Source organism: Lepidochelys kempii, chromosome 11 (assembly GCF_965140285.1).
Source record: "Lepidochelys kempii isolate rLepKem1 chromosome 11, rLepKem1.hap1, whole genome shotgun sequence".
In the NCBI taxonomy this organism is placed as follows: Eukaryota; Metazoa; Chordata; order Testudines; family Cheloniidae; genus Lepidochelys; species Lepidochelys kempii.
Window position 1 is genome coordinate 19816727 of NC_136390.1, and position 24576 is coordinate 19841302.

The 24576-nt window shown below is 43.5% G+C and overlaps 1 protein-coding gene across 2 annotated transcripts in view; it reads left to right on the top strand.

Annotated features, from left to right (window-relative positions):
- The window catches only part of THSD7B (thrombospondin type 1 domain containing 7B), a 518592-nt gene that overhangs the window by 370578 nt on the left and 123438 nt on the right, over positions 1-24576 (top strand). For both annotated transcript variants that reach the window (XM_073305365.2, XM_073305366.2), the window contains exons 13-14: positions 35-229; positions 12877-13140. In XM_073305365.2, coding sequence (XP_073161466.2) covers positions 35-229; positions 12877-13140 — 459 coding nt within the window. The remainder of the gene's footprint in view (positions 1-34; positions 230-12876; positions 13141-24576) is intronic.

Consider the following 24576-nt stretch of genomic DNA (forward strand, 5'->3'; position numbering starts at 1 on the left):
ACAGCATTAACAAAGAGGTTTTTTTTCTTTGTAGCTGTTGTGTGCCTCTCAGATAATAACCATGCTGCAGATGTCACTGAATGCATGAGGTGGACAGAACCTATGCCTTCCCTAGTACAGGAGTGTCTAATTCCCTGCAAAGATGATTGCACATTCACCCCTTGGTCTAAATTTACAGCATGCTCTTCAGATTGTGAATCAACAAAAAGTAGAAGAAGATCACTCACAGGTACAATCAATCTTTTATATGTTATGATTTATGGACAAGACATTTGAATTATCTTTTTCGATGTTGCTGGGTTGACTTTGAACTTTTGTCAGATTTCAGATAGAATATTGTTTATCTTTGACCAAATATGTGTCCATTTGTATATATAAAGGGCTCATGAATGTGTGAAAGCAGTGCAGGAGTTGACCCAAACTAGTTCAACATGGGCTGCAGATGGATCAAAAGTGATACTTACTGTGACATGCTCAGGACACCAGAACTCAGAGCCCAACTGTGTTACCATTTTGCCTTAGCAAGAGTGAAAGCTTTGCTGCTGCTAAGATGTGTGTCAGTTCCCTGACACACCAGCCCATCTACCTTGCCCACAAACTCTTCAAGACTCTGTCAGTTTGAACCTTGCCCTGCAAATAACAAGGAGTGGAACCCCAGTTCCTGAGTTCCCCAGAGACATCTCCCTGCCGTGTCCAGTCCTTTTCACTGGACATTCTCAGAAATTATAAATCTTGCTGCTTCCAAAGAGATGGCGCACACATCAGCCTTTGAGGTTAGCTGACGACTTACACTTAATTTTAATGCACAGCACTGAGGTGGTTTTGTAATAAAACAAGAATAAGTTTACTAACAAAGAAAAGAGATTTAAGTGATACTAAGCAAGAATGAGACAGATGTCATTACAAATAACAAAAAACAAAACAAAACATGTTTTCTAGTGACTAAAACTTAATTTTAGTAAGTTTCAATCTTTGCCTAAACAATTTTCTTTCTTACATCAAGTTAGCAGCATCCCTAGCCCTCCATAATAGGGGATCCAACTTTCACAGGCTCAAAGAGCACTATACCCTATGTCACCACAGTGATGGATAACTAAAAGGTCTTCTTGCTCCTCTTATGATACTCAAAGACCACTTCTCAGCCTCAAGAGCCAGGAAGGCTTCCTGGGGTGCAGATTCTGTCCTCCGGCATGATTGTTAAATGGTCATCTACCCCATTTGTTTATCTTTATGGCTTTGTTTACCTTGTATGTAAATGTACTTTAATTGTCCTCTACCTAGCCAAGCAGGTCAGTCAGGTAAATGCACATTTCTTTGTCTTTGGCAGACCGGGTTCTTCTTCTAGTGCTCATCCCTATGTGTATTCTATATGTGGGAATGCATGCGCACCATACCCCTGAGTCCAGAGATTCTTAACAGGCAGTGTCCATTGGCCTGCACATGTGCAATTGCTCTCCTCATGCTCCAGGCCAAGGGCATAAGAGGCAGTGCAAGCTGACAACTCTTCAGTTTCTTCTTACCACTGCATGGCCTGAGTTGGAGTCCTCAGCATCCACAGATTTTTCCAGCTTCTTTTTTATAGCCTGTAACTAGATATTGACAATCGTTTTTATATTAGCATAGAGTTTTTATAGTATAGCTTGTTTTTCCGCTTGCTGGGGGAGTCCCTTCCTGAAGTCTAGGACTATGCCCGGGGTCCTGGGGTTCAAGAATTGCTTCTCTTGCTCCTTCTCTGTGAGTGACGACCACCAATGCTACCTCTACTGTTTGGGTGAGATGCATATCTCTGCAAAGTGGAGCATTTGCCACTTGTATTCCCCCGTGAACATGCAAAAGTCATGAGCTTCAGGTGAAGAAACAGGTTATGGAGAAGGCTATGAGTTATCACTCAGATCTAGTCAGGGAAACCCCCTCTGTACATTGATGCCAACTAACAAGCAGCGCCCCTCCGAGCATGAACTTGGGAATGGAGCCTAGAGCTGGGTAAGCCCAAGCACTCATGATCCAGGGCTTCACATGAGAGTAAGGAGCACTGTCCTGGTTACAAGGACAGATTCCTGTCCAAGTCTGTTCCTAAGAGAAGAGATCCCTCCCCAACCCTGTCAAGGTCGGGTCAGCCTTTGTATGCAGATCCTAAGGGCTCAGGACTGCTTAAGGGAGGGGAGGAGATTAAAGTGCAAAAGAAAAAGAATAAGTCAATTTTGTTGGTGGCTTCAATCCTAAACATAAAGATCGGCATCCACCAGCTCCATCTAAGAGCAGTGGACCTGAATCTTGGATGGTACTGATCCATCCTTTGAAGGACTGGTCACCCACAACATTTTGCGATGCATCAGAACTGTTGAGCCTAATCGCTGGAACACCCCAAACACCAGGATGTATGGATACTTATGTCTTGCCAGAGGATATTCATAGATTCATAGATATTAAGGTCAGAAGGGACCATTATGATCATCTAGTCTGACCTCCTGGACAATGTAGGCCACAGTACTTCACCCACTCACTCCTGCAATAAACCTCTCACCTATGTCTGAGCTATTGAAGTCCTCAAATCACGGTTTAAAGACTTCAAGGTGCAGAGAATCCTCCAACAAGTGACCCGTGCCCCATGCTACAGAGGAAGGCGAAAAACCCCCAGATACCCCCAGGATATCTTCTCTCTTATCCACAGTCCCCTATCCTCTTGGGCCCAGTTCTCCTGAGGGACATTTCTGCATTGGATGACAAAACTACTTCAGTAACACTGGAACCATCTCCACTCCAGTGCTCAGGCAGGAGTGTTCACCCTCTGGTACCATCATCCCCACCAGTGGAACGAGAGCAGTTCTTCAACCTGGACGAGTCAGGTGCTGAGGCCAGTCCTTCATCCCCTCGAAGGGAGATGAGTCCTGATAGGCACTCAGGGAGAGCCGGATGCCCTCCTCCCAGATATGAATTTCCCAGGGACCTCTAGTACTTGATGCCATGGGGTCCCCCTCATCTGGTTGACCCCTCATAGTTGCCCTACTGGGACCTGTGGAACCATATGGCAGATGTCTTGGATCCATCAATGAGTTCTACCACACTTCTGCCACTCTGCATCCACTGGATCCATCATTATGAGGAGGAAATTGATCCAGATCCACAGGTACTGACAGGGATCTCATCCTCATCTCCAGAAGAAACTATCAGTCTGTTCTCACCATCTCCACTAGACAACTGCAGCAGCTCTTGGTACTGCCTCTTGAGGATAGCAAATGACCTTCAGATCCCACTGGAGAAGGTCCAGAATTCCTATCACTATCTCCTTGACATTCTGTAACCTACAGGTCCAATGACATTCTGTAACCTACAGGTCCAAGCAAGGGGGCACTCCTGGTAAAACAGGGCATCATGAAGCCAGCCAGAGTGATCTGGCATATCTCAGCCTACTGCTCTCCCACGCCTAAAAGAGCTGAGAGATGCTATTTTGTTCCAACCAAAGGAGCTGAGTTCCTTTTCACCCATCCAGTGCCCAACTTCTAGTGAAGCAGGCAGTCATGGAGGGAGCAAGTCACAACATCCTAAGATCACCCCAGCTTTCAGGGGCTCCAAGAGGTTGGACCTTTTGGGAAGAAAGGTGTTCTCCTCTATGAGCCTACAGTTCTGTATCACAAACTTGAGGACAGAGCCCAATTTCAATCCTTCATTGAAGAAGGCAGACTAGTAGCAAAAACATCCCTACAGCTACCGTGGTTGCAGTGGACATGGTACTTAGAGGGTTAGCCACTGGTATAGTGGTGAGGATTCCACAAGGAAGTGCAGAACACCATAAAGAACTTACTATTCAATTAATCAAATTTGTTTAACAAGAAAACTGATGCGAGTCCACACTCTTTGAAAGATTTTGGATTGAACCTCCACTTCCTGAGAATTTACACCCTGACCCTGAAGAGAAAACACCAGTGGCCAAGACCACTGCCCCCACAAACATTCTACCACCAGCAGCCAGTCATACCTCTGTGCAAGCGGCAGAGGGTTCAGAGACCTCGATGTTCAGAATCCTCTTCTATCACAGCCTCTACCTTTTCCCACCCATCCATTCAGGGCTACTTTTGATGCCTCAGTTGAGAACTGCCCAACATTATTTAAGCCAACCACTTCTATCACCCTGCTTCCCCCATATTTGGGGATCATCTCTCACTTTTGGCCCACAATTGGGACTCTATCATGAAGGAAAAGTGGGTTCTATAAATTATCCAGCACGGTTACTCCATCTAATTTCTCTCCTTTCCTCCCCACAAAGCCTCTTCCTGGTTCCTCTTTATGGAACATTCTAAGGCAGACGTTCTTTGTCAGGAGACAAATTCTCTTCTCCAATGAGGGGCAATAGAATAAGTGACACCTCAGTATCAAAGGAGGTGGGCTATTAGATGGGGTGAGATCCGAGTTACCCAGGTAAGAACTTTCTGTAGTATCTGGCTGATGAATCTTGCCCATATTCTCAGGGTTTAGCTGATCGCCATATTTGGGGTCAGGAAGGAATTTTCCTCCAGGGCAGATTGGAAGAGGCCCTGGAGGTTTTTTGCCTTCCTCTGTAGCATGGGGCACAGGTCACTTGCTGGAGGATTCTCTGCTCCTTGAAGTCTTTAAACTACGATTTGAGGACTTCAATAGCACAGATATAGGTGTGAGGGGTTTTTTGTAGGAGTGGTGGGTGAAATTCTGTGGCCTGCTTTGTGCAGGAGGTCAGACTAGATGATCATAATGGTCCCTTCTGATCTAAATATCTATGAATCTATGAAAGGAGAGGGTTCTATACCCCATACTTCTTAGTCCCCAAAAAAGACAGAGGGTGGAGACCCATTATGGATCTTTGACAACGGAACATCTTTATTTAAAAGTCAAAATTCAGGATGGTTACACTAGCATCCATAATCCCTTTCTACAGGAGGGAATTTGGGTTGTGGCTCTTGCCATGAAGGGTGCCTATTTTCATGGAGATATTCATCTGTCCCACAGAAAGTTTGTTTAGTTCCTAGTAGGTCAGGAACACTACCAGTTCAGAGTCCTTCCCTTTGGACTAGCAACAATGCCCAGTGTATTCATGAAGGTTCTCTCTGTGGGGGAAGCCTAAACGAGACAGCACAGTTACACATTTTCCCCATATTTGGATGATTGACTCCTAGCAGGACAGCTCGGCGACTCCATCATCTAGCAGCACTGGGTGTCTGTGTGAACAAAGAACCCAGTTTTGACCCACATGCAGATGGCAAACTTTATTGGAGTGACAGTGGGCTTACTTTCAGTAAGAGATTTCCTCCCCAAAGAAATATTTCAGATAATGAGCAATCTGATAACACAGATTACTCGCAGACCAAAGACTATGGTCAGGGTATTCCTTTCTCTATTAGGACACAGTATAACAAGTACAACCCTTCTGGTTTGAGGCTTTCACCTGAACAACCACACATAACAGGGCACTTGGATCCCATAGAAGGTCAGGCTGCACGTTAACCTGCTGGAACTGAGAGCTGTCCACCTGGCCTGCAGGGCCTTCCTCCTGTTCATACATTCACTCCATATCCAAGTAATGGCAGACAACATCACCACAATATTTTATATAAACAAGCAGGTTGGAGCAAGTTCCTTTCCCCACTGCCAGGAAGCAGACAGGTTTTGGAATTGGTGCATTGGAAACCACATCTTTATCCAAGCCAGAGCAGCTATTGGCCACAACTCCCAGGGTGACACTCCCCTGCTGTCATGCACAGATAAACTCATATATGCCTTTCTGTCCAGTCCCCTGCTACCCAAGGTCTTGAGAAAGATCCACCACAACTGGACCAGAATTATTTTTATAGCACTCACCTGGCCCAGACAGTTGTGGTTCCTAGACCTTCTGAGAATGTCAACTTGTCCTATCAGGATCTGTGCCTTCCCAGATCTTCTAATTCAGGAAGATGGCCAAATCAGACACCTCAGTCCAGACCCTTTTCACTTCACGGCCTGGTGCTTGGATGAGCATCAGATCTAGAATGCTCATATTTGTTAGCCGTCCAAGCCATTCTTAATCAAAATAGGAAAGATTCAACTAGGACCTGCTACCTAGCTAAATGGAGAGGTTTCTGGGCATGGCATAATCAGTCTTCCTCAGACTCTGCAGATATCCCAGTCATTTTAGATTATCTCCTGTCATTGAAGAACTCTGGTCTTTCCATTAGCTCACTGTGTGTCCGTCATGCAGCAATACCTCCCTTCCTCCATTTTAATTCACTCAACAACAGTTAAATTCATGAAATGCCTAGTCAGGACCTTTTAGTAATCAGGACTAGTAATCAGCAGACCACCATTTGAACCTCTGGCAACATGTTCTGTGTCCCCCCCTCCCTTCCCATAAAAGTTGCATATTTAGTTGCTATTACTTTGGCCAGAAGGGTCAGTGAGATGGGGGCATTCATGGCCAATCCACCATATACCATTTTTCACAAGGAATGGATTTCCCACTGCTTTCATCCCAAATTCCTCCTAAAGTTATTTCTGAATTCCATGTCAACCAACCTATCCATGTATCTGTTCTCTTCCTGAAACTCCATGCTTCTGCTGAAGAAAATAGGTTTCATTCACTGACGTCAGCAATTTTCTAACATAGGGACCAGCATCTGAAGAAGAAATCAAGGTTACTTACCTGTAACTGTTGGGCTTAAATCTGGTTGGAAATCTAAAGTTGTGGGAGTCATATAACTTTAATAATATAAGTAATGCTGGGTTTATGGAATTAGCCAAGAGCATTATACTGGTTTTAGTTGGTCATTTTCAGATATTAGTAAAACATCCTGGTTCAAGCCATTCTGCAGTAACTACTGGAAAAATATTATGTGTTATTTGAACACAGAACAAACTGAGAAGCTCTAAAATTTCAGAATATTAATAATTCAGGGACATTTGTTTTAATAACAGTCTTTTCTTCGCTGCACTTTGTTAAACCAAATTGAACTGAATGGCGGGGAGGGTAAGACTTACAGTAGGTATACTGCTTTGCATTAAAGCATTTCATATTTTCTATTTTGCATTTAAAAGGACCATAGTTTAGTTACTTTTTGTTATTCCATTGGTAGAGGTGATACATCAAAGGCGCTTACAGCAGGGTGAAAAATTAAACATGACGGCTTTAGTAAACATATACAGCATAATAATGTTTAGGAATCGAATAGTAGCATAAGTATGGTGGCTATCACTTTTCTTTTCTTCTGGAATAACTTGTAATCAACTACAAGATTATTTTGTTATTGTTTGGAGTGATTCAGGTTTTCAGTAACATAATTCCGTATACAAATGTAATGGAATCAAAGTGTTTTATTCATGAGCTCAGCTCATTAAAGAATAAAGGTACCCTTTTACATAAATGGCATTATTAAGAATTTTCAGTTGTTTCTGTCAAAAGATTTATAGTATAATGCCTTCCCTAGTGATCTCTGCACTTATAGAGAAATAAAAATTATCCATCCATCTCTGATTACTCTGCCTGACATGTAGCTAAGCTGTTATCATAAGGAATTAGGTGAATAGCCCTTTTGTGATACGTTTAGCTATGTATTTTCTTTATGTTGACTTCTATTTGTTATGCTATATTATACCATGGGCCTAAATCTCCTCTCATTTTTACTCCAGTGTAAATCAGGAGTAGGCCCATCTAAGACGGTGGGCCTAAATGGGCGTAAAACTGACGTTCGCCTACGGTTGCTTAAATCAGTTGCTTTGCTCCCAGTGACATGTGTGAGAGGAATCTTTATTGCAATGAATTGGCTTTGCTGTGGGTACTGCAGCAAGGCAAATTCATTTAAGCTGCCTTAGGGAAGTGTCACAGATCTGGTCAGCACCCCCCTGCAGCTGTCCACCAGATTGTTGTGAGGGATTCCCCAGTGTTTTAAGCTTCCTTGTGTCTCAGTAGGCTGTGCCTCCCTTGGCTTCTCTGGCACATTTCTTGGGCACTAACTTTGTCTGTTATCCCTTTATGGAATTGGAGCTCCTCAGCCCACTTGCCTAGGCCCTCAGGTCAAGTCGTGACTCCCTCTCCCAGAATCCCAGCAAAGGTGTGAGCCTTCTGGGTTCCCAGCAGGCATGTGATAATTGTGAAACATGTAACACACAACCACGTTGCACAAAGTCTAACAAATTATTGCTCTTTCACTTAACAGAAAAGGCACAAGGAAATACAGTTCATTTAGAAAATAATAAACATTCTAAACACAATGTTACTCACTACCTCATCTTTCCCTTCGGAGTCCTTGAGGGACCTCTGTGCTCAGGATGACAGGCAGGTCCTCTGCTTCATTAGGCTACTACAAGAAGGATTGCTTTTCTCCCACCTTGAGGTGAAGAAAAATGCCCCCCTCAGTGGATCAGCTCCTGCTCTCTTATAACTTCATCCACCTTTGTCAGGTGATGTCCTGCTTAGCTTCCTCATGTGATCACAGACCCCTGCCAGGTGACTTTGTTACCAATGTGACCTCCTACCAGAGCTTATACTTGAAAAACTGACTTGCTCTGGGAATTAGCCATATATTTGTTATTTAGATGGCCAATCATCAACGTTTAACCACACTCTTTTTGTTAGGCCTTTGCCACTACCGCAGCTGGAATTTCAGTTCAGCATGTAGATAAAGAGACCACAGAGAAGCTGCACATTCAAAATGGAGTTTGTAGCGTGGTAAAGATATATACAGAGAGTTCATAATCTCACACATGATTCATATGTTGGACAGATTTTTCAAATTGTCACAATAAGTGAGTGGAGAATTAGGCCCAGCTTACTGTATTTAAATAAAATACAAACACCAATTTTCCTGTCCTTTAACACTGCTACACTTGAAATATAAGCACCTTTATATTCAGTGATGGCCTATACAAAAGGCCTTACTGTCCATACATGCCTAGATTACCAAAGCAGCATCTCCGATTTCTATGTGCCATCTCGGCACAAAAACATAGAGCCTATCACTATACCATCTAAGTACCTGTAGCTATTCCTTGTTCAGGGTGTCATCCAATTCCAGGTGAGTGGGTGTTTACAAAGAAAATCTGCTCTACTAATTGGTAGAGTGCTCTACCTCTTGGTTTGCTAATAGATCAGCTTGTCCACTCTGGCAGCCTTTGGTTGACAGGTATTAGCTTCTTGAGCTATAAAGTGGCAGGCAAAGCACAGAACGAATGAGCGCCACTGGAAGACTTTCCAACTATTTAAAAACATATTATCAAATTCCTATACAGTACAGGACTTCACTGAAGTCAGTTGAGTTGTATCATCTTACCCCCGATCTGAATTTGTCCTTATATATTTGTTATAGGATGATTGTTGGCATTAAATAATTTGATTTTTTTTCCCTTTGAATATTTCAAGGTAGCTCATTTTCACAAACATCCCAAGTGGTGACTTTGCTATCTAATGGAACAGTGTATTTAATCGATAACTGGTTTGTTATCTGAGTCTGATCTAAGTGTAAGACATTATAATTTGTATGTCATTGAACTCCTGTCTGCAAAAATGTGGAAATGATTTCCCTGTTCTTTTTAGTTTTTGTTCCTGTTTGTTAATTTGCAAAGTTTCCCATTTGCGAGTAAAATTATCCTTAGAACTCCAGAACACATCATTTTGAAAGAATTAGGTTTTGGAAACTAATAAAATTAAGGCCTTGCTACTTCTACATTTCTCTTTGGAAATATATGTATATGTTTGAGGAGTAATACAGATGAATAGAGAGTATGGCTATAATCCTTGTCTTGTTCCCACTGAAACTGGTGGCAAAATTCCCATTGCCTTAATGGGTATAGTATTAGAAAATTAGACATTTTGGTATGTAGATTGTCTGTGTGTATTCTGTATTTTCTTACTGCGTGCAATATTGGGAGAGAAAACATGTCTACTGACTTTATAGTTACATAATTACTTACCAAACTCCATTTTACCAATGAGTGCTCCAGAGGTTGTGAATTGGCATCTTGGGGGCATACTATTGTGATGAATTGTGAATATGTCTGTACAGTTTATTAATGGTACATGAGATTGTAAGTACTATGTGTCTGTCAGGCTGCAAACTCCATTCTGAATGTGTGGCCTTTTGCCTTCTACTCTGTTTGCCTCCAAGTAGGGTTGAAAATTCCAAGACCTGGTGGCAAAAGAATAATAATAGAGGGAATTGACGCTTATCATTGGAAATCTATTCACTCTAGGCAAAAGACTAGCCCCCAGACGTCAAATTGGGGGGTGGGGAGGAGTAGGAGAGTCTTTACCGAATGCAAGCGGTTTGAAAACAGTGTGCAGCAAGATGCCAGGGTGTGTCTTGGCTGGATACTCTGCTGGCATCTTCTGTGCTGCCAAGCCCAGCTGTAGCAAGACTGTCTTCTCCCCCTTGTCCTTATCCCCCCACTCCCCACCATCTGCCTGCTTTCTCTCTTACCCCTAACTGTTCCTCCTCCCTTACTTGTGACACCTACCCCAGTTTTCCCTTCATTCTGCCCTGCCTCCCCTACCCCTTCTGCCCCACCTCCTCCCCCATTCATAACTCCCCCTTCTGCACCCACCACAGCATCTGTCCTACCCACCATTACCCTCCATCTGCCTTTTGCCCCTGCCTCACCTCTAACCTGCCTCTTGTCCCTACCCAGCCTCCCTGCCTGCTGGCCTTCTGCTGCCACCCAACAACCCCCCTCTCCCCTTCTGCCTCCCACTGCATTTAACACCCCTTCTGCCTCCATTAGCCCTGCCCTGATCTCTGCCCCCCGACCCTTTTCCCCACTCATCTCCCAGATTATTTATAGTGACAGCTCCTGTTGCCTTCCCTGTTTCCCCCTTTTAGGTCTCCCAACCTCACCCTGATCCCCAGATCTCCAACACCCCTTTCCTTCCAGCTCCCCTGGTCCATGACCTCCACTTCCCTCGGTATATTACCCCTTTTCTGTCTCTCTCCCCAACTTGTTGTTGGAGGAGGAGTGGTGGGATGGGACGTGGCAGGCTTGAGCCAGTCTCTGCTGAGCAGTTGGCCAGGGTGCCAGGCAGTGCCCCTCACTTCCTACTGGGATGAAGGGGCCCAGCCACTGAAAGTAGTAAGGAGCCAGCTCTCTTCCCCTCCCAAGACACCCTGTAATTCAAGCACCGCTGGTCCTGCCCAGAACAGAATGAGCAAGGGGGAGGTCACCCTGGCAATTAAGTCACCTGGCAGGAGTCTGTGCTCATGTGAGGAAACTGGTAAAGGGGTCACTTGACACAAAGGGCTGAAGTTTTTAAATAGCAGAAGCTGGCCTGCTCAGGAGCCACTTTCTCCTGTCCACGAGGGAGAGACCACTCACCAAGTAACAACCTGCATGTAGCAGGGGACACCCTGCCTGCCTGCACCCAGAGGGTTCCCCGAGGACTTCCAAGAGAAGGGTGAGCTAGTGAGATAGATTACAGTTTCAGATGCTTCTTTTCTTTATGATCTATACTCTCTATGCTTTACATGATTATGTATAAAAGAGCATAACTATGTTAGACTGTGCCAAGTTGTTGACTGCTTCACAACTATGGCGTGCCCCGACAGAGTTAAATTGTAACCAGAGGTTTCACACTTTTGGGGTGGATTTCTGGAGGAGGGTGTGTTCAAGTACTGGAGAATCTGAAGCTCTGCAAGCAGAGGAGCTAGTGGGGGGCTGGACAGTGAGTTCCAACACTCAGAGAGGGGTGCCAGTTAGAAGGTTTGTTCCCTAACAGGATACCTAGGAACCCCGAGATTGGGCTAGTTGCTTGACTCCATTCAGGCTACAGGAACTTGAAACACCCAGCAGAGGTTTGGATTCCCTGCACAGCAGTCTAACTGGCAGCGAGTAGGGCGTGCTTACTAGTGTCTGTGACAACTATGGGAGAGGACCCAAGATTCCTTCTTTCCAGCTCCATACACTTCTACATAGCAGCCAAACACAATCCCAATCACATGTTCGGGCAGCACAAAGACTACCCCATTCCAGACAGGCCAGCAGAATTAACCCCTTGCAAGAGAAGCAGATATTTCACCCCCTCACGCTCTAGAATTCCAGCCGGTAATCACAGAGTTCCAGGGAGCAGAGGTTCTACTACACCCTTTGAAAAAGAACAAGGTCTGCTCCCCCCATATGGGATCTGCTCATAGCCAGTGTGGAGTGAGGCATGTCCTTCAAGCACAAAGTCTCTGGGAGGACCAGCTAGGGAAACGCCACGCTGTCCTCCAATGTGGGGCTATACTTTAAAGATAAATAGATGTGTTGTATTCCTTAAGATAGATACTGAGGGGAAAAGACCCTTAAGTAATATTCCTTTAAAATATATCAGAAGCATAGAGAGAGGGGGAAAAAAAGATACCACTTAAATGTGTTCCAGACTCAGTAATTTACCAGGGATTACCTTTTCTGTTTTCTTCAAAGTAGTCTGTGTGTAGGGTGCACGTTTAACTAATTTGTAAAGTAGCCTCAAAGAAAGAGTTGCAGCTTACTTAGACTCCTTTGTAGGTTTCCCTGGCAACCATTGATTGCAGGAAGAATAGAGACAGAATAATCAATTTGTTTTCATCTGATAATTAGGGGGAAATGATATTGCATACAATTACAAATAATTTTCTAGCCATACAATTACGACGGCAAGCCTTTTCATAGTGTTCAATGCTCTAGCCAACAGAAGAAAATTTGTCTATGTTCCTCTAAGGTCCCTGGTTGCCCCTGGAGATAACTACCTTGTCTTAGCACTTTTAAGCACTGGCAACAAGTAATAAATACTTTTGAAATATTCCTCTATATTAACATTTCAGATCGTCTTGGTTTTAATGTATTAAACTCCTGTATAAATAATATGACACACTGTTATCAAAAGCAGCAGATGTTAAGCTAACAAGCAGATTTCTTTGGTTGGAACAGGGAGAAGCAGAAAACGAGACAAATGCCAGAATACAGTGGTGTATCCTCAAGTTGAAACAGAAGCATGTCCCTGTGAAACGTTTATCACCCAGCCCCATGGAAATTGGTCCGACTGCATTATTGCAGAAGGAAAAACCGAGCTGCAATTAGGAACGAGATTCCAGGAAGAGATCAAACAATGTGGAGAAGGTGTGCGACTCCGAGCTATTGCCTGTTATGATAAGACTGGCAAACTTGTGGAACCATCCTACTGTAGTAGTTCTGGTAAGGAGATAAAATAGTGCGTAATGAATGTAAACAATCCAGATAGTCAATGCTTACTTACTAGGTTATTCATTCTGCACCCTTCAGTACATAGGTAACTTTTCACTTGCTGGAGTGGAGCAACTCTGTTATAGATCCCATAAATGCTTAATGTGATTCTGCTTTCTTAACATATCAGTGCACTTTTTACAGCTCTTAGTCCAGTGTCCTGTGTTACCATTTTTTACAAGGGTCTGTTGGTATTTCCCTTCATAAAATCCTTCTCTACTGGAATTTGTAAGTGAATTAAATGGAAACGTTGCAGGTAAAGTAGGGCACACAGTCACAATGCAGGGATAGATTTCTTTTCCGCTTGTTTAAAAACATTATAAGAGCATGTATTGAGCTGGGAACTACAGAGTTGAGGTTCCTTCTCCCACCCTTAGTTTGATGTGGTACAACTATGTATTTTTATAATATTGTTATTTAAACTGCTCTTCTCAAATATAGAGTGAGAAATAATCACTCCTCGGAAGGGGTTCACAGTCTAAGATCCTGATCTTACAATGAGCTCTGTGTGGGCAGCTCTTGCACCTGCATTGAGCGCTTCTGAAATCACTAATGTGTGGGCACAGGTGCCTGCTCACATAGAATGGTTTGCAGGATGGGATGGGGTGGGGAAAGGTAGGAGACAGCACAATTTAAATAAAGGAGAGTGTAGAGTGACTCTTGTTGAGGGGCACAAGGAACAGGAAGTAATTTAATTTTAAAGAGGAATTTTGAAAAAAAAGACAGGCAGCGTAGCATGAATGAAGGTGTGAAGCTGAGAGTGGAGGGAAGGGCAAATGGTGTGGTTATTGAGTAAAACAGGGAGCCATTGAATGCGTCTGAGGAAATGATAGAGGTACCTGGGACCACATTGTGGAGAGCCTGCAGGATGAAGACAAGCAGCTTGAATTTGCTGTGGTAAGAGTCAAAAAGCTAACAAAGAGATTCAATCCTAATTTGAATTCCATGTGCAGCTGTTTATTACTGTTCCAGTTAGCTGCACAGATTCGTAACACTGCTTTTCCATGTTTTTGTTTTCCAACACCATGGTGCTGTACCAACTCCCCATGGTTCTCACATGGGACACCTGGTGTGCCGTGTAACAATTTATTATGATTCTGTGCTGCAGGGGAAGAGGAGCATTGCTTTTTCACACTCCTTCAAAACCCTTTTCTACAAAAAGGGAGCAGTTGGTGCTTAGGGAGGTGGATTTTTCTGTGTAGTGATTTGTTCTTTTGAGGAACCCAGGGCTTGTGTGACTACTAATTAAAAGGAGTTTACTGTGTGTGGCTTCCCTGAACTGATTGAATCCATTTTGAGCCATGGTTTTCTTTCAGTTATATTCATATGGAAATATAATGGCTGCAGTTCTCTCTTGAATGTAGTAGAGAGTGATGGCCACACAGAAGTGTTTTTAACTTCTTGATCCTCAGCCTCTGGCCTCAGTAGAAATTGGAGCAGCAGGGAGCCTGCACTGACATAAGGTCAAACACGGACATGACACTAGTGGAGGATCTAGTAGAATTCCATTCCACCCACATCCTATCTCCAGAGTGCCTCTGATCCACCTTCTCCCTCCTTTGACATTGGGCGTTGGGAGGGCAGCTGGTGCAGGAGGTGAGAGAGCTGTTTCCTTTAGCTTTGAGCAAGTGGGCTTTCAGCTGTGCAAGGACAGTTCTCTACCAGCTGTCTCCGGCCAGATCACTCGGTGTCAGAGGCCTTAACAAATGAAGGAATCTGGTTCATGATGGATAATCAAAAAGGTCTTGTCATAGTAAGGGACAGTGCAGAACTGCACCATCTCAAGGGGGACCACAGGGAGGCATTTGGCCTTGCAAAGGCAGTGTGTCCTCTGGAGCTCTTGAGGAGACATGCACCGAGCCCAGTAGCTTGCTCCTCTTCAGATGACTGGTGTCTGTCACCTCTGTGCCCAATTTGGAGTACCCTGTGCTCTCTCATGAGGGAGCAGGGAAGCAGCATTATTCCTTTATACTCCCCAGAGCACACAAGCTATCCAAACTGGTACACAATTAGGAAAAAATAATTTATTTTTCTTTCAGTGTATAATGATGGGACAAGAAAGAAATGTGTAGTCAAGGTTTTAAGTGATTTTCAGACATATTACAAGTGGAATCATACAAACAAAAATGAAACTTTCTCTCTGCTCCCCCCCGTAAACCAGAAAATAACCAACTAAACCCAACAATGAGCCCCAAGAAGAACCTTGCCCCAAAAGTCCAGCCAGATGTACTAGCCCTCAACACATCTCTCCTTCCCTGAAAGTACAAGAAAATGGATGGTCTTTGCAGTGTGCCTTAAAGGTCGAACTTAGTCATGCTGTTTCAGACCAACTTTCCACCATGTTAAAGTTGAACATTCTCTTCTCTTGAGTTGGATATATGCTGTATTTTTGTTTAATTACATATTGCAGTGTTCCTGCTACTATTTTTGATTTTATCATGTATATTAGTAGGGGTGTGTGTGTGTGAGATATATATATATAAAATTTAAAAAATTATGTATATATACGCTATCACTAGCAGTTTACACCAAAATATACAGAATTACATGTAATTGTCAGGGGAAAAGAAACCTTTCAATCAAAAGACATTCCTAGGGGAAAGGATGTAACTAAGGATTCACCTTTTGTAACTTTGGTGCCATTTTCTGCTAATTGGTTTGCCTGGTTCAATTTGTACTGAAACTCCATATTTAGGTACAAGAACAATCTGTTTTAGTCCAACATCCTCACATGATGTGATCCTTCAAAGCTGTTGTCACCTTTGCCTAACAGTCTATCTAAGAGCTAAATGGGCTCTAAATTTAGCTCTGAAATCCCAACTGGACCCTCCTTTTCAACCTCTCTCAGATATTTCTTGTTGTTACTTTGAGTATAAAGTGGCATTCTTAATTACAATTACGTCTGCCATTGAATTTTGTGAAATTGGAGCCATATCTGTTAAAGAACTTTTCCTCCATTTTAATACAACGTATTACACACCTTCTGCTATTGCGTAGATTTAAAGGTAGCCATCCTGCAGCAAAAAAACTGATGTGTGTTGCATGTTTCATCAGAACTTGTTAATAAAATTATTGCTGTTAGATTTGTGGAACCATATAGATTTACGTCATTAGTATTAATTCATATATGTTCACATCAAGTTGCCAACTAATGTAAATATTAATTACATGAGTAAAACTAATAGATCTTGTTTTTTTCTAAATTTAGTCTATATAACAGGGCTTTGGAGCTGTGCTCCAGCTCTGCTCCAGCTCCAGGCAAAAACCTGCAGCTCCGCTGCTCTGCGTCCAGCTCCGGGCTCCACTCCAAAGCCCTGCTATATAATTAGAAACGGTTCCTCCATTTGGATGTCCCCTGAGCTGCTTGTTTATTTAAGCTGAGATATTTTGTTCCACATAGTTCAAAGGAAATTAATGGTGGTGTTATCAGTGGCCCTTAAAGCGATATACAGAATTGTACCTATACTCTGTAACCAAATCACCCCTTCTCTTTGTTAAACTAAATAGATTGATCCTCTAGTGTCTGTCGCTATTAAATCATTCTTGTGGCTCTTCTCTAAAGACACTCCAATTTATCAACATCCTTCTTGAATTGTGACACCAGAACGGGACACAGAATTCCAGCAGGGGTCACGTTAGTGCAAAATACAGAAATAAAATAACCTCTCCACTCCTACTCTGTTTATACATCCAAGGATTGCATTCGTCCTTGTAGCCACAGTGTCACGCAGGGAGCTCCTGGTCAGCTGATTATCCACCATGATCCCTAAATCTTTTTCAGAGTCATTGCTTCCCAAGATAGGGTCTCCCATCCTGTAAATATGTCCTACATTCTTTGTTCCTAGATGGATATATTTTCATTAAATTAAAAGGCATATTGTTTACTTGCACCCAGTTTACCAAGTGATCCAGTTCACTCTGTGTTAGTGACCCATCTGCTTCATTATTTGTGGGTCATTTGTGAGCTTTTTAAGTGATTATTTTATGTTTTTTTTCCCCAGTCATCAATAAAAATGTTAAATAGTGTAGGGCCAAGAACCAATCCTTATGGGACCCCACTAGAGATACCCATTCGATCATGATTCCCTGTTTACAATTACATTTTGAGACTTATCAGTTAACCAGCTTTTAATCCATTTAAGATGTATCATGTTAATTGTATGTGTTTATAGTTTTTTAATCAAAATGTCATGTAGCACTTCCAAGCTGCCACCCTCATATGTCCCAGGTTCAGCACATCTCTATCCCCACTTTCATGTTAAATTGTTCTGGTAGTAACCCACTTGATGAGCAAACTCCACAGGATTTTTGGGCACTGCAGGGATCTTTTAGCTTAGGTACGAGGAGCGTTGCTGCAGAGCAAATGAGGAAACCAAAAAAACACCTATGGGGGCAGTTGGGGGGAGAGAGAGAGAAGCTACCAGCTTAATCATGCAAGTTATTTATTGCCAGGTAATAACCATAGAGGAGCCAAACAAACAAAACAGTTATAATATTAAATCTAACTTAATTTGATTATTAAAGTCAGGTTTAGAAAACTATAACGGATCACACAAGTCAGGGTCAGAAGGCTATACCTAGAGAGAGAGAGAGCTGGGTTCTCACCACTCTGTGAAGCTTGAATCGATAGGAGATCCCAGGTGGTGGTGGTAGCTGAGGGTCCGGAGTGCTGGAGACAGGCAGATCCCCCACCATGATCAGTCAGGAGAAGATAAAGTCCCAATGGAACTGATGCAGATTTTAGATCCAGGCATCAGAACACTTACTTGAGCATAGTAGGGGTTTTTGTAGAGAAACAACAATAGTTCAAGAGAGAACACTAGATTTGTTTATGTGTAAACAAGGGAGTATACCAAAGTTGTTTTGTTCAGGCTAGACCATGGGAGCTGATCATTCCTGGCTTTGGGCAGTGTTCTTTGTAGGGAGCTCACAAAATAATTAGGGAGCTTCACTGTTTTGGATACCAATAAAGGATTTATTACTAGAATTGGTCTGATAACTACTGAGCTGGGTGTGTGCAGGCATGGGTTCATTAACATCTGGGGCAGAGATCCCCTATCATGCAGTGCTTCCCTGCTTTTCTGGTCCCAGGGTTCCGTGGGTTTCTTGCCTTGGAATCTCTGTTCTCCATTCTATATGCTGATAGAGCTGCCTCTTTGTCCCTTGTTTGATGCAAATGAGGCTAAGGGAGTTTTCTTAATCCTGTCATCCTTATCCCAGCGGTTTAGGTGCATCTCCCACTGCCTTTTTATTGCTTTTTATAAGTCTTTCTTCTGATGCAGATTTGGCTCAAGTAGAGGCTGGTGTGGGGAGGTCTTTTGTGAGTCAGACAGGCTGAGTACTGTGGCCTGGTTCCCCAAGAACACAGAGCTGCTAGGTAACACACAGGAGAGACTAACTAGCTTCCACAATTCTCCCATCCTGAAGAAGCTGGTCTAGTGGTCAACCGGGCCAGCAAAACCTGGCTTATTCATTTGGGGTTGGAGACATTTGGGAAGCCATCTGGCTAGAAACATTTAATTCACTGAATTCCAGTGAAGGGACACCCATAAACAAGTCTTTATACTTTTAAGCCTCTCTGAGGATAGCTGTTTATCACATATAGATTTTTGTAAAGAAATGTGTATCCACTGCAATCTCTGAACATAGGGACCTCAGCATATGAACCTGTAAGTGGTTAACAAAGCAACTGTCTGCAAGGACAAGAGCAGGAAAAGAAAATTGTCATTCTGCTTCCTTTGATGGTGAAATATTGCTCAGTCTTGAGAACTGGTTCTGCTTTGGCATTATTTTACTGGTACCACCATCAAGATTTATTCATAGTATCTGTGGGGCGGGATTATCAGTTTATCACTGAAAGCAAAATAGAATAAATTGGACTTTCAACACTAGGAAGCCTTCGCAGTTCAGAGGTCTTGTGAAGGATCCCAATTTAGCTATATTAGAAAGAAATACCATTGATTTCTTCAGTTTTATTTGTTCTATTCATATTCCCTACTCCTCTCTAATGCCATGATAGCTCTTTCTGTTATAAATATTGGTCTTTCTCTAGACCTCTAGACCTTGTAAATACTGTTTAAAGCCTTAGTCCATTTTGCATCCACAGATCAGTTGATAACCTTTCTGGTTAATCCTACTTTGAAACAAAGCACTTTTTGTTTCTATTGAAAATTAATTACCTGGGCTGTCACACAGCCAATAAAATTGATATTTCACATCATTTTAAAAGAGCTCCAGTTCTGCTTAAAATGTGATTTACAAAAATCTGTCACTGGCAAAGTTTCTTTTTCTTTTCATAATTCATTGTAAATTGCTTTGAATGGCAGCCTCTTTAGTTGGTACAATAATAGTAGTGAGATATCCCAGGGGTCCATTTTAACCCCTATATTGTTTATATAATATAAGAATAAGGGGCATGCAAAATCCAAAGATCTCAAAATCTGCCACTAACACCGAAAGTAAATGAGTAGCAAGTAGCAAATGATGAAAAACAACGACTAATTCAGATGGCTTTGGAATAATAAATGAAAAGGCTGCTCAACACAAGCAAATATAAAGCTATAGATCAGACTGTAACAAACTAAAATAGTGTATGTTTTAAGTGGAACAGTCATGCAGGTTTACGTAAGAGTTACAGTAGGAGCTATTGCAGAAAAATTACTGCAGCTGTCACCCTTATTGTCTGCCTCCAGTTAAAAAATAAAAAAGAGGGAAACTTCAATTAAAGGAAGTGGTACTTCTATTACTGTGTAACCCTTCTGCCTGTCAGAGTTGGCAGCAACAAGGGCCGGGTTCAATATCTAGAGGATCCATTCCAACAGTGCAATGCAAAACCGGCTCAAGCCCCCACCCAGTGACCTGGCACAAATATATACCACCCCTGCTGGGCACCTCCAAGAGGCAATACTTCCCCTCTTGCAAGCACAGAGTCTGAGTGTGGCTAAAAGCCTTTTAATAACAGAGAGAAACAATGTGGCATTATGTTGGGGAAACACCACCAACAGGATTCATAACACAACCCATGAGCAAAAACCCACCCCAAGTAAATTGGGTCGTGTCCTTTCCCTTTGGTTCTTGAGTCCAGCAACCCGAAATCACCCAAAGTCCCAAAAGTCCAATGACCCAAAAGTCTCTGTCCCTGGTCAGGGCAGCCCCAGAGTTCGAAAGTTTATCTGCAGAGCTTTGCCTCCCAACCTGGGTGGAGATCGGGGTGGGGGAGGGGGAAGAGAGGTAAGGGGCATCTTACATGATCTGAAGCTGATTGCCCCGCAGCTCCATAGGGCTCCGCTCCGCTCCACCAGCTCCGCGTCCCACAAGCAGCTCCCGCCGTCCCACGAACTGCTCCACCAGCCGGTCCACGAACTGCTCCGCTCCATGTCCCACAAGCAGCTCCCGCCATCCTATGAACTGCTCCACCAGCCTGTCCACAAGGCACTCCAGCCGTCCCGCAAACTGCTCCACAATATATCTTCAGGCTCCCCCACTACTTAACACAAGGCTCAGTGATGTCAGCTCTTAGTCAGTTCAGCTCTTTGGTGAATTCAGCTTGTAGTAGGGGAGCCTCAGTGCTGGTGCACCATTAGCCCAAAGTGAGCTCACCAGCCTGCAACTAGACTCCTAATGAAATCAAAATTAGCTCTGATATTCCACAGTGGAGAGAGGAGGAAGTGCAGTTAGCATGTAAGGCCCATACCACCAAGTATTAATACTTGTCTCCAGTCTCTCTCAATTCACAGAGTTTTGGAACCCATGACCCTTGCCTAGCGAGTGCTACTTAGTTGATGATGAGTCCCTCCATCATAACAAAAGGCCAAGTACAGTTCCAAGCACAGTTCCCATAATCAGGGTAATAACAATGTATTCTTCCTGCCCCAATAACAGAGACAATGGGGATCCCACAGCAGCCAAAGTGACCATTTGGGCAGCTATGGCCTCATTCTAGGCGGAGTGGGTGTGCCTATGCAAATGAGATCAGCCCCTGAAGTTCTTTTCCACAGCTTGCCACACCTCACCACCAGATGTCAGGGTGGAGCTCTTCCTGACTCTGCTTACATCATTGGAACACTGCAGAATCAGCAGGTTCAATCTTTGGCGTGGGGTACCTTGCGTAGCTCAGCGGTGGCATATGTAGAGTATTCAGAAGCAGTGTTTGATGATATCATAGGGTCAAGCTTCTCCCTGGCTCCAAAGCATGTGCTGCCACACCCAGTTCTAAACAAGGAGGTTTACTCTCTTAACAGGTTAACAAATATTCAGAAAATAGTCTGAACTCTGTCCGTAGCCCCAGGCTTCAGGCCACGCCTCCCAGAGATCTCTGGCAATCAGCTATACTTGCTTCCTGGCGCAGCAGGATAGGGCTACTTCCCTGAGCCCCAGGCTCATGGCTCCAGGGACCCAGCATAGGAGCTAACTCTGTGCCAGTGTGGATTTCCGTCCTCATGGCTCAACCTGTCTTAGACGTTCCTCTCTCCAGCTGCCTAGGTGTAGCGCAGCCCTCTTTAATGTAGAGTATTCAGAAGCAGTGTTTGATGAAATCATAGGGTCAAGCTTCTCCCTGGCTCCAAAGCATGTGCTGCCACACCCAGTTCTAAACAAGGAGGTTTACTCTCTTAACAGGTTAACAAATATTCAGAAAATAGTCTGAACTCTGTCCGTAGCCCCAGGTTTCAGGCCACGCCTCCCAGAGATCTCTGGCAATCAGCTATACTTGCTTCCTGGCGCAGCAGGATGGGGCTACTTCCCTGAGCCCCAGGCTCATGGCTCCAGGGACCCAGCATAGGAGCTAACTCTGTGCCAGTGTGGATTTCCGTCTTCATGGCTCAACCTGTCTTAGACCTTCCTCTCTCCAGCTGCCTAGGTGTAGCGCAGCCCTCTTTAATTAGTTGGATTGCGCTCACCTGCTCCGATTCAGGGGAGCTGGGCTTAGTCTATCACAGGGTCAGCTATCCTGTCATACAGGGCTTTTGAAGAAAGTCTACCTCTGGCCTTCAACTGCTGTGACTGTCACCCTGATGTTGAATGTGGACATCCTTCTTGTTAAAAACTCAGGCATAATCAAGTCTACGGTGAGATCCTTTGAATACAATATTTGCTGTATGCATTGGCTTTACACTACTATATCTGAGTGGCATATTTCCACTGAAAAACATTTTTATTAAAAAAAGAAGAAAAATCTATAAAACTGTTTTCCATTTTCTGACCAGGAAAGAGAGGGTGATTCAGGGGTTAGAGTGCTAGCGTATGATATTAATTGTGATATTAATAATATAATTGCTTTATGCCAACCAAAAAGCAGAAACAAGAATTCTAATTCTGAAAAGTTCCCTTCTGAGGAAGGCGGAATCTGAGATTAATAAAAACTCAGTATGTAAGTGCAGGTAGAAACTTAAGTCAGGTACCTCATAAGGAGTGAAGAAGGGAGGGCTGCTGAGGAGTGCATGGTTAGTGTGAGAACCAAAGGGAACCTATCCAGGTTGCTACATCTCTTCCAGTACAAGAGGATTCACAAGCTCCCAGGGAGATCACCAGAAGTGACTGTCAACCAGATAGATTATGTGAGCACAGAGAGATTGGCATCTCCTTTGAGAGATGTCAGAGTCATCTTTTAGTTACAACGTTACAACTCAGATTTAAAAAGATCCCAAAGTCAGACAAAAAGAGTATTATTATAGCAATAGAGCAGTTCCAGGACAAAGAAAAGCAGATAGCTTCCAGACTGCCATTTAGCAGCCTTTCCAGTGTTTTACAGGTCCAGGCTGATGAAAGTCTGGAAGAAGATTCTAGTCGCTTTAGTGGAGGAAGTAGTGGGCCGACAAAGAGGGCAGAAGAAAGATGCCTGGATTACATCTGGACCCTGGGCAGCGATTAGTGAAAGGAGAAATCTCAAGGCAAAAAAGGAACAATGCAAGACACAGGAACACTTTCAGAGGCAGATGTAAGATATAGAGAAAAGGACAAAGAAATACAGAAGAGATGCAGGCAAGATAGAAATCCGTGGGTTCAAAGAGAAGGCTGCTGTGGCAGAAGCAGCAGCACAAATTGGAGACTTCAAGCACCTATACAGAATAGTGAAAGACCTCTCAGGAAGAACCAGGCCGTCACAGGTGATGCCCTCAGGGACTATGTGGAGGTCTCAACTGGCTCTAGGTAGCCGGAACTGGGTTGGTTCTCTGCCACCATTTATCACTAGGCTCCACAGGGCTGGCACTCCCCAATCACATGCTAGATCTCAAAATAGTTTGAAGTCCCACTTTGTGTAGGTAGTGGGAGCCAAGGCTGTGCAGCTCCTCTCCCAGATAGAAACTCAATCCAAAAATGAAACAAAACTATTCCCTTTGTCTCTGAGGAAGCCTGTTCCCTCCCACTGAGGGACTCCACAGTCCTGGTTCCTCATTGGCCCAGCAAAGGGTCTTTATAAATCACTCCATCCAAAGCTCCTCATTGGCTTTTCTAGGAGTTTCCAGTCTATTCTGTCCCCGACCCGGACCCTAAGCAGGCTGGGAAATTATATCTGGAGGTTCTGGAGCCATGGTTGCTGTAGTATTGGGGGAGGACCCCTAAAGGCTCAGTTCTGTGTTCCAGGAGCTGTCAAACTCCAAAAGGGAATACACAGAAGAGCATACAACCTTCTGCATTCACTTTGGTCTTCATAGCTGTGATTCCAGCTTGCCCCACCTCAAGTTCTCTCACAAGAGGTCCCTGAACAAATTAGGCAGAAAACACATCTCTGACCCTGACAACCTGGTCCAGTCTCCTCAAAGTCATGAAGCTCTAGCCTGTGGTTAGCTTTGAAAATTCCCCTTTAACCAGCACTTTCCTTCAACTGTCTATTGCTGTAATCACAGATTATATGGGCCTCAAAAACATCAAAAGGGTGAAGAAGAAAAAAAAAAAAGAGGCAAGTCTTGGGGAAGTTGTCCTGCCTACACCTCTGGAATTAATAGCCAACTTATATCAAATGGCCTCAGCAGCTGTTGTAGACTTCAACAATCCATAAAAATAATTAATTGCCTAATAAATCATTCACCCACTGTTCTCACACACGTCCTTTCTCTAGTTCTCAAAATACATTCAAATCGATCTCATAACAGCTGTCAGCCTAGTTTTTTTCAGAAACAAGAATTAAGGGACTGGTTAACTAGGTAAAGTTGTTCCTGGCCTTTACTGTGTGAGAGTTCACAACTTGTGTTTTCCATCTCAAAGCAGAAAGTTTGCTTTGCAACTTCAATATAAAATCCATTTAAAACAGAGACCATTGACGTTTACATTGTTGTGTCTCATATGAGCTGTTTCTCCCACATCAGTACAGAGTTTGTGCAGCTCTGTGTCACTGGTGTTTCCTTGCCACTGATAGTGGCTAAAAGGCACCTCCTAAGGATGACCTGTGTA